This window comes from Balearica regulorum, chromosome 8 (assembly GCF_011004875.1).
Source record: "Balearica regulorum gibbericeps isolate bBalReg1 chromosome 8, bBalReg1.pri, whole genome shotgun sequence".
NCBI classification, from domain to species: Eukaryota; Metazoa; Chordata; class Aves; order Gruiformes; family Gruidae; genus Balearica; species Balearica regulorum.
Window position 1 is genome coordinate 31832103 of NC_046191.1, and position 17512 is coordinate 31849614.

The 17512-nt window shown below is 43.0% G+C and overlaps 1 protein-coding gene, 1 long non-coding RNA gene and 6 other non-coding genes across 10 annotated transcripts; 7 read left to right on the top strand and 1 right to left on the bottom strand.

The window, feature by feature from the left end:
- The first annotated feature begins 4 nt into the window (after positions 1-4).
- Positions 5-6654, top strand: LOC142602813 (uncharacterized). Of its 3 annotated transcripts, XR_012836643.1 has the most exons (12): positions 10-120; positions 1388-1436; positions 1973-2012; positions 2282-2327; positions 2727-2758; positions 3179-3269; positions 3867-3892; positions 4355-4407; positions 4721-4770; positions 6099-6129; positions 6324-6364; positions 6530-6654. It is a non-coding gene; the product is annotated as an uncharacterized LOC142602813 (long non-coding RNA). The 3 variants fall into 3 exon arrangements; XR_012836641.1 differs by having other exon boundaries at positions 5-120; positions 6099-6364; XR_012836642.1 differs by having other exon boundaries at positions 13-120; positions 6099-6654.
- LOC142602854 (small nucleolar RNA SNORD74) lies at positions 1020-1097 on the top strand. The gene has a single exon (XR_012836673.1). It is a non-coding gene; the product is annotated as a small nucleolar RNA SNORD74 (small nucleolar RNA).
- Positions 1828-1894, top strand: LOC142602860 (small nucleolar RNA SNORD75). The gene has a single exon (XR_012836679.1). It is a non-coding gene; the product is annotated as a small nucleolar RNA SNORD75 (small nucleolar RNA).
- LOC142602855 (small nucleolar RNA snR60/Z15/Z230/Z193/J17) lies at positions 2565-2647 on the top strand. The gene has a single exon (XR_012836674.1). It is a non-coding gene; the product is annotated as a small nucleolar RNA snR60/Z15/Z230/Z193/J17 (small nucleolar RNA).
- On the top strand, positions 2817-2902 carry LOC142602857 (small nucleolar RNA snR60/Z15/Z230/Z193/J17). The gene has a single exon (XR_012836676.1). It is a non-coding gene; the product is annotated as a small nucleolar RNA snR60/Z15/Z230/Z193/J17 (small nucleolar RNA).
- LOC142602847 (small nucleolar RNA SNORD79) lies at positions 5187-5265 on the top strand. Its single transcript, XR_012836666.1, has one exon. It is a non-coding gene; the product is annotated as a small nucleolar RNA SNORD79 (small nucleolar RNA).
- On the bottom strand, positions 5530-11935 carry HEBP2 (heme binding protein 2). Its single transcript, XM_010307695.2, has 5 exons — positions 11805-11935; positions 9401-9485; positions 8897-9032; positions 8500-8665; positions 5530-7830 (listed from the first exon to the last, which is right to left on the bottom strand). The coding sequence occupies exons 2-5, from the start codon at positions 9473-9475 to the stop codon at positions 7656-7658; spliced, it is 552 nt and encodes a 183-aa protein (XP_010305997.1). The 5' UTR covers positions 9476-9485; positions 11805-11935; the 3' UTR covers positions 5530-7655.
- On the top strand, positions 6180-6255 carry LOC142602853 (small nucleolar RNA SNORD47). The gene has a single exon (XR_012836672.1). It is a non-coding gene; the product is annotated as a small nucleolar RNA SNORD47 (small nucleolar RNA).
- Positions 11936-17512: the final 5577 nt, after the last annotated feature.

Consider the following 17512-nt stretch of genomic DNA (forward strand, 5'->3'; position numbering starts at 1 on the left):
GCGCGCCGCCTGCCGCGCTCACGTGACCGGCGGCGGTGCTATATAAGGGCGCGCGGGCCGCGGAGTTGTCCTTTCGACGCGCGGCGCTGGTGGGTGGGAGCGCTCGGCGCGGCCCCGCCGGTGAGTGTGTGTGGGGGGGATTCCCGCTCGATATGGGCCCGCGCCGCTCCGGGGGGCTGTGTGGAGGCGCTCCGGGTGAGGCTTGGTCCCCGATGGGCGCTGGCGGGGGAGGATGGAGGTGGATTGGGTCGGCGGGGCCCGGTTTGCGGCCTAGGCCGCGGGGGCGTTCTGAGGGGACTCCGCCTCGTGGCGGCCCTGAGGCGAGGGGGACGGGCAGCGGGCACCCCCCGGGGGACAGCGTGGGAGAGGGCGTCCCCTGGAGCCCCCACGCGGGCTGCGGGAAGGGGAGGCCGGCGCAGGCCCCGCGGAGATGGCGGGCCGGTGGAGCCCTGAGCCTTGAGGCCTGTCACCCCGCGGCAGAGTGGGGAGGGCTGGGCAGTGCCCTGGCTGTGAGCGCGGCGGGAAGGCTGAGCATGCGGCCTGGGCTCGGCTTTGATGAGGTACCAGGTGGTGACGGTGCCTGGTGAGGAGCGGGGCACAGCCCGCGTTGCGGGGTCTCGTCTGGAAGCCCTTTTCCCCTGGGAAATGCTCCTGGAAGATGGCGTGTGGCAGCTGCAGAGATTAGCTTCAGATTTCTCTTTTTTTAGCTCTGTATGAAGCTTTTAGGAAGGTAGCTTTCACCGGTAAATGGAAAGTGGTGTGCTAGGGTTAAGTGTTGCCTGCTTCTCTGTAAACTGATGCGCGAAAGCAGATGCAAATTAATGCTTGGAAGCAGATGCCAGGCTGCGGAGAGCCCTTTCCTTATGGGGAAGGTGGAGGTCGTCCCCTGCAGAATAATAACTTATTGTTAAATGAGGAGACAGCTGTGCTTGTATCATATGCTCCGAGTAGTAGTTCGTTCTCTAAGGTTAAAGTCCCCATCTTAACAAAGTAGTGTGAGGTCTCACTTGGACTTCCCTGTGCCTGCACATGATGAAAACTATGTTGGTAGGGACATCTGAGAGGATGATGAATACCAACATATCTGAGCTGGGCATGGAGTAGTGTGTAGTGGCATATCTGGCGTGGCTGAAACACTGCAGTCCTTCCTGAGCAGCCAGATGAAGTTAGTGCCTGCAGGACTGACCCGGTTCTTACACACTAGAATTGAAGCTGTAGAAAATTTAACAAGTCTTAAAAGTGCGGGAGTGTAGATGGCATCAGGGAGAGTTTCACCCCAAGGCTCAGAGTATTGTTTTGAGTTGTACTTGCATTTTTTGAAAGAGAATGTGTGAATGGAAAATCTTCATTCTTAGAAGAAAAACTAATGGATAATCTCTGTTTTCAGTTTAAGATGCATCAACTACACTCTTCCTCCTCTCGTGGCTGCAAAATGGGTAAGTGCTGCTTCTGAAAGACGGAGTTTAAATTGAGAATTAATGTGTAGGTGCACTTGGAGCAACTAGCCTGGAGTACTTCTGTATCAGAAAATTACAGAACCAATGTTTGTACTCATTAATTGTCTGTGGTGTCTCTTGAGGCAGTCCTCACTCTTCTGCTAAGTCATGTCTGTCTTAGTACTAGAAGGTGCATGTGGGGCTCCCGTTGTTTCTGAACCACTGTCCGGCCTCTAACCAGGCTACAATAGTACCCTAAGTGCCTTTTTTTCCTTCATTACTGCTGTTTCACTATCCACAGCAATTAATAGTTTGTTTGGAAAAAAGTGCCTAATAGTGCTGTTTCAAAAAGAACCTGTAACTCTCAGGATTGATGGTGACTAAATCAGAGAGCCTGTGATGGTTTCGGTATAAGAGTAGTGGACAGAAGTGATTTCTGAAAACTCTGTGCTGAGGCTTTTTTCCGTGTGTAGTGTCACTGCTGGAGGTACTCCCTCTAGTTCTACAAGTGTCTGAAACACTTCTGTCTTTTCCAGATCTGCCACTGAATGTGGAGACTTGATGCTACTTCACAAGGTAAAAAATACTTAACTGAAAATTCAGCATAAAATGGTGCTGTTTGTCTAGACAGCATCTTTTGTTCTAATAACATCAGCAGGCAGACTTTATTCCCTGAGCTAAGTTTTCCCTCTGGTGCCACAATGATGACACTTATTTGCTACTCTTGACCAAAAGAATGATGAACACTTCTACCACCATAGCTTTTCTCTGAGGCACAAGAAGTTAGAATTTCCCTTGATGTTTTGCCTTCTGAATATACTGTTCATAAAGGTTTTTTCTTACAGGATTTGAGTTGTACACTTGGAAGACTTGCAGGAGAAGCATCATCTGGTGAGAAAAGGGTCCGTGTAGGGGTTTCTTCCATGGAGCTGCTGAAACTGCAGTGAGAGGGGTGGGATGTGTAAAATGGGAGGGAAGTGCTTTAGGATTAATTTCCACCGATAAGCAGAAAAAAATGATACTTGCTGGCATTCAAAAAGTCTTGAATGGTTTTTATGTTTTATTTGGAGAACTTAAATTCTTCAAAACTCTCACAAGAGGCGATTGCTTGGTACTGTTACTCCAAAGCAGATACAGTGATGATGGCATAGTTCAGCAGAATATCCTGTGAAGAACAGAGCTTTGTCTTTCGCTCCTATCTGATGTATCTAGCTCTTGTGATCTCTTCCTAGGTGTAGGCTTGGCCATGAAGACTGAGGGAGTCTGATTTTTTTTTTCCTTTTGTTGCAGGCACTGGCAGATGAAGCTATAAGCTGTGTGAGGTAAATATTGTATTACCTGCATTTGTAAAAATTGATTTATATGCCTGACGTGTGTAAAAGGCTGTGTGTGATGACTGCATAGTTCAGCAGATGACCCATGGTGATCACACTGCTACTGTCTTTCGCTCCTATCTGATGCAGCCTGCTGTACCTTTGGCTAAGTTTGACAGACAATTCACCTGGAAAGCTGTGGGTGAAACACTTTCTTCTGCTCCATAAATGTGTGTTGGAAATTTTTCAGAAAATCTGTAAATGGGTTAAACATTAAAAAATTCAGGATGAATAGAAGGATAGAGTAGGTTCTGCTTGTGAAACGAAGCACAAATACAGCAGAATAAATGTTACTGTACTTCAGTAACAGAAAATCTTGATTGATGTGGTGTTAGTGCTCCAAGTTCTACAAGTGGTGTTGCTTTGCAGGCTGCCCTGGACAGAGGATACCTGTGCTTCCAGTGTGAGAAGTTTTCACATGTTACTGATGCTGGTGAAGCCAAGGCCTTCCTAATTGAAGGTAATTTAAAAAAAAACCATTTTTTTTAGGTGGATGCTCTGTTTGTGTGCTGCATTGTAGCTTGGAAGTTTGCTTTTGGAGATAAGAGGGTCTGCAAATCCATTTTGTTTCTGGAAAATCTGAAGCGAAGATACTACTGTACCTGAAGTGTGCCTTCACATCCCCTATGCTTCATGATAAAAAGCACTAAGTAATTGTTTTGCAGTGTTAAAGACTTCTAGAATGTGCCAGTTGAGACTAAGTGGTGAATGTGACAGTACTGTGAATTTAGTACCTGAAGTGCTTTTCCTGGTTTAGGCCACCTTAGATGTTTACACAAAGTTCATGTCACTAAACTCTGTGATTTAGAGGTTTGCTCCTTTGTGCAATTTCAGCAGTCTCTGGAGCTGAGGGTGCTGGGGAGAATGGGAGATGGCTTCAGACCCCCCCTTGTGGAAGGGTGGGAGTGTTGCAGTCTACTGTAGATGATGTTGAATCAGGTCTCTGATCCCAATGAGGATAAAACTTGACTAAACGCTGATACAGTATTTCACTGGAATTGTTCTTTGGGTAAAACTTCCTGCTGGACCCTATCTAATAGCAACTTTTCCTTTGCAGGCTTCCAAAGTGTTTTGCATTGTAATGTAAGTACTTGTTTAACTTTACAAGTATTAGCATTAAAAAAAATGCCTAGAACTGAAGTATTTAACTGCATGGAAGCTGGGAGGGAGGAGGTGGAAGGGGCCAGTGTTGGCTGCTGCTTGCACCTTGGCCAAAACAGGAGGATGCTCAAGGGGAGAACTGCTGGATAAGGCCCAGCCTTGACAGGCTGGTTTGTGCTAAGCTCTTCGCCGTGTGCCTGTGGGCTCATGAAGTTGCTCTGATAGCACCGTTTGCTTAGTTGCCCTTTTCCCCGTAGCAACTTTAGCCTAAAGCAGATAGCTGTCCAGTGACTGACAGTGTGAGCTGCCTGTGTGATGAGATGTGACTACCTTGACTTCAATCATGGAGGTCTGCAATTAGCTCTATCTGACTTCAGGCACCTGACTAGATTTCATCCTTGTGCGTTTGCTGGTGTGCTTGTCTGATATTTTGCTTTGTTCCAGGGCTGGTGTGGTGGAGCAGTGAAGTGGTACAATTGGTAGTGCTACCAGTAAAAGTAAGTTGGACAGTAAATGCATATGACTGGTCAGAACTGTGTGATAGATGATGGGGAAGTTTCTAGATGCTGGCCTCTAATTGCAGTGTAGCTGCAGTGTTAAGCAGAAGGTTCCTGGAGTATTTTCTTACCTCTACTAATAGATGACAGTTTACTAGCAGCCTACAAGGTTTACTTTACCCAAGGTGCTAGGGACTGAATTTCATGCTTTGACTAAAGACCGTGATAAGATACGGTGATGATTGTAACAGTAATGGACAAAGGATTTCTGGAAGTCTTAACTGGGCTGATGTTTCTTATGTGTGTATCCTAGATTTGAGTGTGGGAGAACTGCTGGATACTTTGACAGATGCTTCTTACTTGGTAAGCCGCTGCTTCTCAGTTGCCATAAATAAGACTATTACTTCAGAATGTTAACAGCTTTCTGTAACTGAAAAGAAACAGTGGGGACCAGTTGAAATAATGTAACTGCTATGGATTGCTTGAGTTTCGTAATAACAAAGAATGTGTGTAACCTAGCACAAGCTCTGCACTGCCAACCAAAACCAGTGCAGTTATTTGCTATTTAACTTTTTGCAGGTTAAATCAAGTAGTAGGCTTTTGTAGGGAGTAGTGCTGATCTTAAATAGAAGAATGTGGTAAATTATTTGTCTCACTGGCTAGATTAGAGCTTTTACGTGATGTGAATGGAGATGTGGTTGGGGGTAAGGTCTGAAATGCTGAGGTCGGTCCTCTAAGGATAGACAAAAGTAACAAAACATTGAGCTTCTCTAAGCATGTACTGTTTGTGATGATTAATTCTAAGCAATGGGAATCTCTCTGAAAGAGACTGAGGAGGACTCTTGCACTGAAACAGTACATGCATTCAGACTAACTTTTGAAGTGCTGCCAAGGAGAGTGTTAATAATTTCACTTGTTAGTGAAGCTTGTAGGGAGTTTGTGTGAGAAACAAGACTAACTTATCTGAGTTAAGTGTAGAGTACATGAGGTTTAATTACTGGAATATTGTCTTTCTGCTAAATGCCTGGATAGTGGTGCCTAAAATCAGTCCTATAATAGATCTGGTAGTTAATGGTAGACTCTGTGTAGAGTTCTGTTTGTATGAACAGAAGATGTGGCCTCTGACTTTAAAAACTGGGTTTTTATTGCTCGATGTCTTTACACAGTAGAAATATAAAGGAACTGAGTCAGTGGAGACCACTTCAGCCAATACAGTGTTGATAACTTAGTACAGAGCAGAATGCACAGTAGCAAACAACTGTCACAGCTCGTATCAGATGTATCTGGCCATCCTGTGAACTGACAGTACAACACTGCACTCTTGAATTAAGGAAAAAGCAAAACACCAACCCTATATGCTGTGGTTGTCACTACTTGGTAATTTTTGCTAGCCTTGGTTATGTTGAATACAACTTTACATTGGGGAGAGACAGTATCAGAAAGCAAATAGTAGCTTTCTACTCTTCCATGGTTCTTCCAATATTAGTAATTCTGTATTTTCAATTCAGTTATGATTTGTAAGCTTTGTATATCCTAGTTAGGTGTTGCAAGTTAAAGTTCTTGCCAGCTGGCAGCTGAAATGCAGCCTCCTTGTAGGTAAAATGAGTTTAGTAAATAGAATTTCATAGATAAATAATTAAACTTACATACAGTGATGTCTCTTACTCTGATACTAGTTCTCTCTTTCTCAGGAAAGGACTGTGCTGTCTGTAACCTCATTAGGTAAGACCACCCAGCAGATGAATTTTGTTTAAGCTTCTGGGAATACTTGTAGCCACTGATGAAATTTGATTCTGCCAAATGAATTACTGTGATATTACAATTTCCGTTCCACTCTTCTCTGAGGCTACAAAGTTGCTGTAGAGCTTTTAGCAGTTGTGCTTACTGTGTATGTTAATTGTGTTTTCTTGCTTTAGGTGATGAGGCAACTTAAATTACTGTATGAAGAACTGAGAAGGTGAGTGTAACTATAGTAATAATTTATTTGCTGGAACAAATGATGATAACCTTAGCCTGAACTCTCTCTCTGAACAGAGATGAAAATCTAAGGTCTGAGTTGTTCCCAGCAAACCTCTTGTGTGAATTTGGTGCCTTATAATGGTTCTTCTGTCTGTCTTAATAGGTGGAAGATTGCAAAACAGTGGGTTACACTTGCATGAACAGCATTAAAAAAGCCAAAGGTTTTTTTACCACACTGGTAATGTTTGCCTGATGCTGATTGGAACCAATAAAAACTTGTAAACTCTACCTGTTGTGAACTGCTTTCTGACTTGAATAGCTTGCTGTAAAACAGCTACAGGCTACTCTATAAAAGCTTCAAATGCTTGATTTAGAGCAGGGACTAAACTAGTTTAAATGCTAGTCCTGCAAGTGTCTTAACTTAGGTGTCAGATGTTGCTAGTGTGCAGGTTGTAGTTGACCTGACCAATGCAGAGATTTGGACAAAGCTACATAAGTAATAATTAGTGGTTTGTTGATGAGAGCTAAACACTACTATTTGTGTATTTGCTCCTATAGTGACAGGCCACCAGTAAGTCTGGTATTACATGTTCAGGCACAGAATAAGCATTACAGCTTGGACACTGCTAACCCTTTTCCACTGGACTCTTAATCTAATCTGGTCACTGGCATTAGCCTCCTGGAGCAAGACAACATCTAGCCTCCATGGGTTAAAAAGTTAAATGGAAAGATGGGAAATTTTGATACTACTATTTAAAAAAAAAACCTGCTTATGAGGCACTAGGGCCTGCTAAGGTATTGCTGCTTCTCAAAATTCATTAACAGTAGGTTTCTTCTCTGGAAAAATTCATTTGACTTCCCCCATTTTTCTGTTTTCTCAAGAATGATAGCAGTATGGGAAAGTGAGCTCTGTGAAGAACTCATGCTCCATAACACTTGAGCTATTGCTGTAGCACTTCCAATGAGAAGTAAAACTAGACATCCAGTCTGTTCTGCAGGACTATGTTCAGATTAATGCTCCCTAGAACCCTTCAATAAGAGGAATAGGTTTGTCATATCTCCCTCCCACTCCTGCTGGTACAATCTACTGGAATTTAAATTACATATTATGGAAAGAGCTGAAATCTTCTTAGCCAGAATAGTATTTCATCTTAGAGAAAATGAATTAGACATGATCCTGTGTCCATGTACAAATTAAATCTCTTCTGCACTAAAGCAAAAGCCATTAATAAGGCTTGTTTTCATGCAGAGCTGATTAGTAGCATGTTAATACTCCCCTCCCCACCATATTACTTCTTAAAATACCACACTTCATTGTGCCTGTTAAAGAGCTTGAAGGGACTGTCATAGCCTGCGGTGTAGAAGAAGTCTTCGTGGAATGGTTGGCCTCTGTTTCTTAAGATTCTGGCCAAGACTTCAGCTTCCTCAGCATATTTCTCTGGGGAGGCAAATCCACCGAAGGACCTGGTAGAAGTGACAAGGGAGGGGGGATTATGTTAAGAGTTCAAGCCCCTGTTTTTTTGTTTTCACAAAGGAAACTTCAGGCTTGCAAAGCATGCAGTGTTTGAGCACTTCTGATGCATTTAGTAGTTCATAGGTGCACCATGCAGAAGTAGCTGTCAGGAAACATGGCTATGTATGCTATTTTAAAAAGCAGGAGTTTTCAAATTGGTTGCTTGCAATGCTGAGAGTATTACCTGACACAAATTGTTGCCTGTGGCTGTAATACATGCAGAGAGGGCAAGAGTAGTTTTGGATGCTTTTCCTGTAATAAAGAACTGTGGGAGTTTGACACTACAGCTAAAGAGGGATGGAAGAGTGATTTAGGTGTTCTGTAGCACAGCACAGACTGTGCCCAAGAGAAGAAGATGCTGTAGGCTGCATTTTTATGAAGTCCACTCAATGCAATATTCAAGAGTTTGCTGAAGAATGTATGTTTCCAAACTTGGTTAATTCTTTGCTCTTAGTAAGAGACCCAAGGATAAGAAAGATTTCTAAATGCTCAGGTTTTACCAATCAAGGCTCTGAATCCACAGTTAAAAATCAGCTCTAAGTAAGAGCAGTCCAGACTCTTAATAGAGTAGCTACTCTCAGTAGCTACCTTCATACGTGAGCTGTGCTGATGCTGCTTACCGGACAAAGATCCCTGCTGCCTTCCGTTCTTCAATAAACACATCTGAGTCTGTGGGCTGTGGTGGGGAGTCCTGGTGTTCAAATGGCACAAAGAAAGAGATCTTGAAGTCTGTGCAGCCCGATTTTATCAGGCATGTCACTGGCACAGTCATGTCAATCTTCATTTCTAGAGGCAAGGAGAAAAAAAAGTTGTAAGCTGTGTCTGCTGCTGGAAAGGGTCCTGCAGGCTGACCCTAAAAGCAGAAACCAAAAGCAGCCTTGGGGATTGGGTGGCCTAATGGAGGCACATGGCTGTTAGACTAGGAACACTAGCTGTGTCCTACAGCTCATCTACTGTTTTATGCTATTCAGCTCCATCTTGCGTTTGTGCTTCTTGCACAAAGCCAGCACATTGTACCTTTTTCATTCTTCCCTTGGATGTAGTGGAAGAGTTTCCAGAAGCCCTGGCGCATCGCCTCCTTCTGGCTTTCTCCCCTAATGACTGTGCTGACCCACTTTGCCGTCTCATACTGACGCAGTTCATAATCCTTTGCCTGAAAGGTAGCAAAAGTCACGGTAACCATGAGATGATTATTCAAGATGACAAATTAAATGGCTACTTTTTCTAAATCAGCATGAAAGTATTGTTGCAATGAGATAGCACTGGGCAGCCTCTGCTGCAGACTCTATGCATACCCCCAACATCTAATTGATGCCTCCCTTGCACAAAACCATGCTGTTCTGCTTTAAGCTGAGCTCCTCATAGCTAATAAATAGGAGTTCCTCTCCCCCTTTGCAGTTAGGTGTAAGCAGTGTCCATAATAACGCTTCCCAGCTCCTTCACGTTCATCAGACCTGAGAATCCCAAATCCACCTTAGCTCTGCAGCACCCTGACTGCAGAGAGCTCTGTTCCCCAGTTACCATCGTCTCTGTGGAGCTCCACCGAGGGGACTGCAGGTCCAGGGACAGAAACGTTTGCTTGAAGGATTTGATCATCTTGCCAGAGCTGAAAGGCAGATACAGTTGGTTGGCCTCTCCTCAATCAATGTGGGATATGTGGGGCAGAAGAAAGCCCTAGGGCTTTTCTGCCTGATGTCAAAGAGCTTTTCCTCAGCCTCTGGTTTCCACCTTTCAGTAACACTTGCTACACTGAGAAGTGACTGGAAAAGTTCAGGTAAAGGATAGATGCTTTCTAAAAGGCAGTCATCCCTGAAATTATAAAAGGCCTAGATTCTACTGCTTATCCCCAGTGATTCAACACGGGCTGGAATCCTTTTAGCCCTGAAGGAACCAACAGAGAACCAGGACCAGGAAACTACCTCAAGGCTGATGTGGGAGTGTTTATCTTTTGAGATATGCTGCCTTTGCTACTCCGTGAAGTGAAGGCATTTCCTGGCAGCAAAACAGAAGGTTGAGATTCTGCAAGTGCCAGTTTTGTGGAAATCTGTAAGTAAAAGTGACTTAAGAAGTTCAACTGCTCTGCTCCTGGATGAAAATGTGTCAGTGTTGATGGGTACTCTGGTGTTGACTGTGCCTGTAACTTTATTGGGCCTCTCATTATAGTAGATGCCTTTCTTAAGGCTTTTAGCCCAGGAGTCTTATGAATAGATGAGATCTTTTGTATTTAAGAATATGTAGCTACTTTCCTAGCTACACACAGGAGAAAAAACTGAAAACGAAAACGCTCAACTTCCTCTCCCTGTCCCAAAAGAAAGCAAGTGAAAATAATCAAAATTACTACTGAAATAATCACATCTGGTTAAAATTATTGAGGTTTTAGGAGCCTTGGATTTATGATTTTTGTCAATCCCAGGCAAATTGGAGTGCATAACCTACATCCTGAGAAAATCTCTGCTTTCTGTTACATTATGATGTCCTTTGCACTTCATGTTGCAAAGACAGCACATAGTTAATTCAGCACTTACCCTGATGATAGTACATTGTCTGAGTGTAATTTAATTGCATGTTTCTTGGGCAACAGAGCAAACTTTGAGGTTATTTTTCATTCCTCCACCTCCTCAACTGTTTATAGCCACCCACACAACAAGAAACCACTGCCTGGTCACTGGTGGCTCTACTTTTTTCATGGGCTTTTAGTATTAAAGGTGCACTGATGCAATTCACAGCATGTCCCCCCTCCAGTGGTAAAGTCTTTAAGGTATGCCATCTTCAACATGACGTTTGTGAGTGGCTGGTTTTGTACCATGGCTCCTTTATAAAATAAGGAACTGCCTTGTGCTACCTGACTACCGTATCCGTTTCCATTTTCTTCTGACGTAGACTATTGTAATCCCCTTCTGTACCCTGGTTTAGAGGTGGCTACAAGGAGTTCTCTGGCATCTGTGAGGCTGAAAAGCTTTTATCAAAAAAGACAAAACTTGCTGGCACTGGTTTTACTTACAGTCCTTAAAATAAGCAGTGCACAGAGCACTCACGTATTGAGCTTTTTCTAGCAGCTCCTTCACTTGTCACCCTAGAGCAAGGCAGGATCAGCAGGAGACGGATGCCAGCAGTTAAAAGCAGACACTGTCTTTACTGGGATGACTGGTCACCAGGGACTGCTACATGCTCCCAAGCTGGACAGTTTTACTCTAATACACTTCTTGTCAATAGTATTTACAAATTGCCAAAGCATAATGATAAAGCAGGAATCCAATTGTTTTATTAGAATCAATTGTGAGTAATTATACTGAACCTTCCTACAGTAATTTATTTTATCCATTGCCATTTCAAAGGCAAAGATGATCCTGCATTGCTGTCACTTCACTTTCTATTTCTCCATGCTACAACTAGATAGAAAACATATTTCTCCTCTTCATGTGCTTCCTGGGTATGTTAGAAAGCAAAGGAGTAAACGTTCCTCCATTTCAACACATGCTGTTGCAGTAGCTCCCTTGTTTCTGTACTTGCCAATCCCAACCCCTTTCTGACACACTTTTTCTTAACTGCTGGTTAGAGCTCTCCCAGCTGTGTCTTAGAACTTTGTGGCCAGTACTGTTGGTGACTGCATGTAAGAAATATTTTTGAGTTACATAAAACCGTGCTTTTCTTCGTGGGAGGAGACAAAGTGAGAAGAATCCTCCAAATATTTACAGTTGAATTAATTTGTATATCTACAGGAAAGCCTAGTTTTGAGATTTCTATCTGTTTATATAAATAGGACTGTAGGATGTCTAGGGTTTTTCTGCAGCTGTTAACACATGGCCCGAAGGGACAGAGAGCATAGCAGGCATCTTCGTGAGTTACACTGATGCCGTAAGTGTAGCCAGAACGTTCCACAAGCTGCTAATTATATTAAGAAAATGGAGAAAGTAGGCATACTTACATTTTAAGCTGTCCTTATCCTCCTAGCTATTGCAGTCTATCTTTCTGAGGCTGCACATACAAGATGCTGCGTGTCTGTTTATTTTAGTTTCGTCAAACTCCGCCCATGCCCCAGCCCGACGGGAGGGAGATGCTGACATGAAAACCAGAAGGTTGTAGCCTTCTCCTCCTCTGGGTCTCATTGGAGAGCTCCCACGCAAATGCCGAAAGCCCCACCTACTGCCCGCGAGCAACATTGGGTCCAGTGTGTGATCTGGCTCCATAAACAGTTCTGCACCCTTGTGTAACTTCCCCGGGTTTCCATGGCTTTCTGCCTACTTCTGTCAGGGTCAGCAGCGGGTTTTGTGCTCTCAGGAGAAAGAATTTCACATAAATAACGTTCCCCTCCCTGCCTCTGATTACATGAGAGTGATGGTACAGAATGACAGCTTTTCCTTTTTAGCCCTGGGGTAACATGGTGGGTAGAAATCTGGCTGCAAAGTAAGCTAAGACCACCCTCACGAGATTTCTGCTGCCATGTTATGAAAGACAGACAGTGTTCTATGATGGCTGGCAGTTTTGAGCGGTATTTGAGACCAATCAGCCCCCTAAGCCCTTGGATATCTGCACAAAGGGGTTATACAAAGCTATTGTGAAATTCTGTCCTGCTTAAAATACGCAGAGGGAAGCTGGACTCTTCATTTAACCTGCTGCAGCTCCAGGCATGTTTAGGTACCAGCACAATAGAGCAGATTAAACTCCATAGTTTGAGTTCTGAGAACACCTCCCGCGTTTTGTCATGGTTTGTGCAAATTCCTTGCAGCAGCCAAATTGAGCTAAGCTCTCCGGGACATTTGAAATCAATAACTGGGAATGACTTTTAACAGGAAACACGCTTTGCTTGCGGAGAACTTCATCCGGGTGCTGTGTGATACACTCCTGTTCCCAAAGGGGGAATAAAAAAAGCCCCAAACCATGCTGAATAGCAATTACAAACTTATCTCTTAAAGCCACAGAAGTAGCGTGGTGTATAGAGTGGTTTACTAATGGAGCCTATTAGAATGTGCTAAGGCTGAAATGCAGAACCAGTTCTCTGCATGCTTTGTACTTTTATTTTATGGAGTTAACTTTCAATTTTGCCTGTGTTCTGCTTGGGTCAAACAGGAAGATCAGCAGGGCGTTTTGGAGCAGCAGAACCTGCTACTTCATGGTCTTTGCTCAGGAGCTACAGGCATGCAAAGGCACGTGCTTGTGTAAGGTTAGTTGTTACATTACTCTGTCACCCTAACATTCCCGTTAAGTGTGTACTAGTAAGTATTTTCTCCAGAGTAGAGAAGGCCATGTGAAAAACCATACCCAGCCACAAGAGTTTGGCAAATCTCAACAAATTTACCCCAATCATGAGCATGGAGAAGTATTGCCTTGAAAGGAGAGGCAATTAATCTGTAAATAAACACGAGCCCGCTGTGAATTCTCGTTTTGTTTCTGAAACAGAGAGGCCCAGAACAAATCCCCAGTCAGTTTGTGTGTGTCCAGCTGATGTCCCCAACAAAGAGCTAACTGTTCCTGGTGGAGTAGCCCAAGGCTGGAGAACAATCATCAGTGTTTTCCCCAGAAGTTGTTTTCCAACATTCTTGTTTTTCACATATACATTGAGAGAACATGTCAACAGTTGGAAGAGACAGGACAGCAGGCATGAGTACATGTATTCTGTACAGATCTATATACGTACTCAATACCTGAACCACATAGAATTAGGGGGATGAGGAAGGGATTATGATGGAAGCTGACGCAGTTTCACTGGTACCTCCAAATAGGGGAACTAGCCAGGCTATCTCTACTGCATGGGGAGAAGCAAAACCAGGCAGTAATGAAGGCTCGTACTGCTTGTATAAATACCAGCCTCTCCTTGTACACTCTAACGCAAAGAGTTGCTGCCCACAGCGGAGCCCTAAATGTACTAATTAAACAGGCAGTAATCAAGTCTCAAAGGTAGCCTGTGACACCTCTGTTTAATGTCATATATATGTATGTCTGGGGCTTGGCTGGTATTTTCTAGAAGAGCTGACAAATCAATGTTTTTCTGTACTGTTGCCTTCAACTCAAGGAGTAGAGATGAGGGCATAAGCACCTACAAGCATGTGGTTTGTAGCTTAACTTTACTGTTCTCAGCAGGTACTTCTGGGCAGAACACCGTAACGAACTTCAGTAACGGTTTTTCAGGCTAGCAGCTTCTATTGGGGAAATGTAAGGACAAGCCTGTGATATGATCAGTTGTGATTTCCATTTTCCTGTCTGTAGACTATCTATGCTTGTCTCTAACAAGCCCAGACAAGACGTTAAGCAGCATGCTGTAAAGCAAAACTGCTTACATCTGTTCTGTGACAACATTACAATAGCTGCTGTCAAATTCATGCAAGTGTGCTGTAAGTTGCCTTATCCTAGAGGCAAGCACAGACTGCTTGCACAAAAAAGACGAATCTTTCCCACTGACCTAATTGTGTAAGGATTGGAGAAGCCCAGGAAAAAATGTTTTGTTACAGTAGGGTTAATGATAACTTTGAGTCACGTTGTTGTAACTGACAAGTCTGTACTATAATATGAGAAAATTACGTGTTAGGGAGTGAGGGATGGATGTGTCTCCAAGTATGGCCACTCACATGTTGAACACGTGGTCTCATTGCAAATGCCCCAGGCAGTTTTGCGTTTCTACCTAAGCCTGTCAGAGTATCAGTTAGGCTTGTGTTTGGTAACGGTTTTGATTTAAAAGAACTGAGACTTCACGTATAAATGGTATTTGCTTTTGCAAGATGATGGAGAACCCTTACTTCACAACACAGAAGTTGAGCATGTGATGCTTATAGTTTCTCTAAATAATAGTGCAGGGCAACAAGTGTCTTTATATGTTGTTAGACGAACTGTGGTTTTCTGCAATTCATCTCCCAAAAGAAGCCTCTTACCTTCTTGCTGTAAGGAAAGAGAAAGCCTTCTAACAAATTCCATTTTATACCTTATTCTCACTTCCAGCGAGGAAAATGAAGAAGCATAAGCATATAATCTCTAAAGAACCAGCTGAACGTACAATAGTGCTGCTCCAAGGAGATTCCATATTGCCCTTTGCAAATTGTGGAAATGAAATCTCTGCCATAACTCTAATGATGGTATTTAGACCTTATGCTCTAACCTACACATTTTATGTCAGCACACCAATTTGTTATTATTGGATTGGCCTTCAGCCAAAGAATCATTTGCTTTCTGGAAATACGTATGTGGATTTTGCCCATCTGCTTTTTGCCTGATTCCAGCTAATTCGTTACAAATGACACACGAAACCATTGCATCTCCCTGCTACCTTGAACAGCTGACTCAGTGACAGCATTACCTAAAATCTTGCTACATGAGTGACTCCTTGCTTACTTCCATCAGAGATTGCATGGAACTGACTGCTCTGAACCAGACAAAAAGCTTCCTACATCGAACACCACTGCAGAGCACTCTTGACTTGGCATTTTCCATGATTTCTCTGCTGAAGGTCACATTTTGGAATCATTCTAGGTTTGGCAAATTAATCCTAAATTAATCATTCTTTCCAGCTGCCATGAAAAACCTTCCTAAACCTTCCTCTTTTCTGTCCATAGAGCCCAAGAGAAACTGGAAGCTTTCTCAGCTTTGTATACTGCTTTATTCACTTGGCTTCTTTCCAAATAAGGGTGTTTTTTTTTTAATATGGATCTGTTTAGGGATATAACTATCAGCTGAACCCCACAGCAATTGTCTCAGTAAACTTCTTTAGCCAGCACTGATACTTAACTAAATCGACAGAAAACCTGCAGTCCTCCCTGAGTGCTGGAAAGAGAGGAAGTAAATTCAGCTTCCCCTACAAATTCATCCACATTCTGCTGTTTACAGATTCTTCTCAGGAAGAAGAACATGAAACAGGTGAATTTTTATCTTCAAGATAAGAACACGTCATTCAGGGAAACAGAATTAAGGTCACATAGATAACTGCTAGGAAAAAGCCTTGACACATATCTATTGTATTGCTATTTTTGCCTTTTTAAATGGTTTTTAGTAATGACTTAAGCTATAGCCTGGAATGAGATACACCTTCTTAGCAAATACAGCTCTGAAGAGGAAGGAGCCAGGTGTCAATCATCTGAGAACATTACTCAGAGGGCTCAAAAAACAACCTTAAGGAGAACAAGCATTTAATGATTGTTTCTTTTCAATAGGAAAGTCTAATATTTGAAGTCACCAACAATCCGTACCACAAATAATGTTCTCAAGCGATATGGAGCAGGAACACACTGGCTCTGCATTTTCTTTCTTTGCTCTGCCTTCCTAAATCTTTAAGGTGATCTTTTCCTTCTCTTTTTCTTCACCTTCTTTGGCTGGCTTGCTCGCTCCCTTCCCTCCCTCCCTCAGCTTTCTCCAATCTGTATGCTGCATGGGGTGAGACCACCTGGCAGCTGCTCTGCCCAGGGCCTGGGATAAGCTCCTGACTCTGCTGAAGGCTTATTTTGAGATGATGGGAGAAGCCTGTATCATCTGAAAAGGAGCCAGGTATGTGGGTATTGCCCTAGAGAGCTTGGGGTTTCTCTATGGAATCCCAAGGACCTGAAAACATGTCCAGAGATGATGGAAACAGGCCCAGAGCATAAGGACTAGTATCTTGGAAAAAGAAAACGGTCTCCTAAAGTCCTATTTTCTACTTTCTCTAAGAATATGTGAAGAGATAACTGAAACAATGGTGAGCTTCTTGCTAGGGGTGTCTCTAGTGTGATGGCTCTTCAGCAATACAAACTGAGGACCACTGTGGTACGTATTGGGTGACGTGAATCCATTACAAAGCCCTTGCAATCTTACCGTCAATGTATTTGTCGGCACGTAGGCGTTAGCGATGCATGGCTGCAGGAAAGTGTTCTCTTTCTGGCCTGTCCATCCAACTAACCACCTAACCACGGATCTATCAGTTAGCTTAGCTGAGAGTTTGTCTCCTAAGCTTCTTCCTGATCTTAGTTGCCCAAGTAGAGATCATATCAGAAGTTCTCCCATCTTCTAGCAGTGCGGATTTTGGTTGTGGGTGTGGTGTTTTGGTGGGCATTTTTGTTACTTAGATTATGCAAGCAAGGCCTGCAGAGATGGATTCTTTAAGAACCTGATCTCTCCTTTCTGAAGATGAGCCAACGCTGCATTCTGCAGTAGATGGCACTGTTGTTTGCGTTCAGAGGTGAGTTTTACTTCAATACAAAAGTCCCTCAAACTGTCTTGGCTGCCAATGGAGCTCACTAATGGATCCAGTGTACTGTAATACCTCTGTTTCTAAAGCCTTACATTTGAATATACTCTAGTATCTATTAGTGAACTGTTAATGGGAAGATGAAACATTTAAGCATCTTGACATCTAAAAAATAAATGTCTTGGAATGTTAACATCTTTTATGCAGCAAACACACCAGTCTGAATGTCTGTGTTAGGATAGTTAAAAAAATAAGTTAGGGAAATCCTCCAGGGTATGCTCAATTCCAGAAGAGTTAAATTGGCAGGCTTCCAGGCAGAATTGATACCCAACTTAACAGTTTAAAACTCAAATTTAAAATCTGAGAGGTCAATATTTCTTTTGATTTTTGCACCTTTAGATTTTCTTTTTGCAGAGAAAATGAGGTACATGCTTTACGTATAATAACATCGTGTCAGCTTCTCAGATGATGGATTTCTGATTACCAGCCAG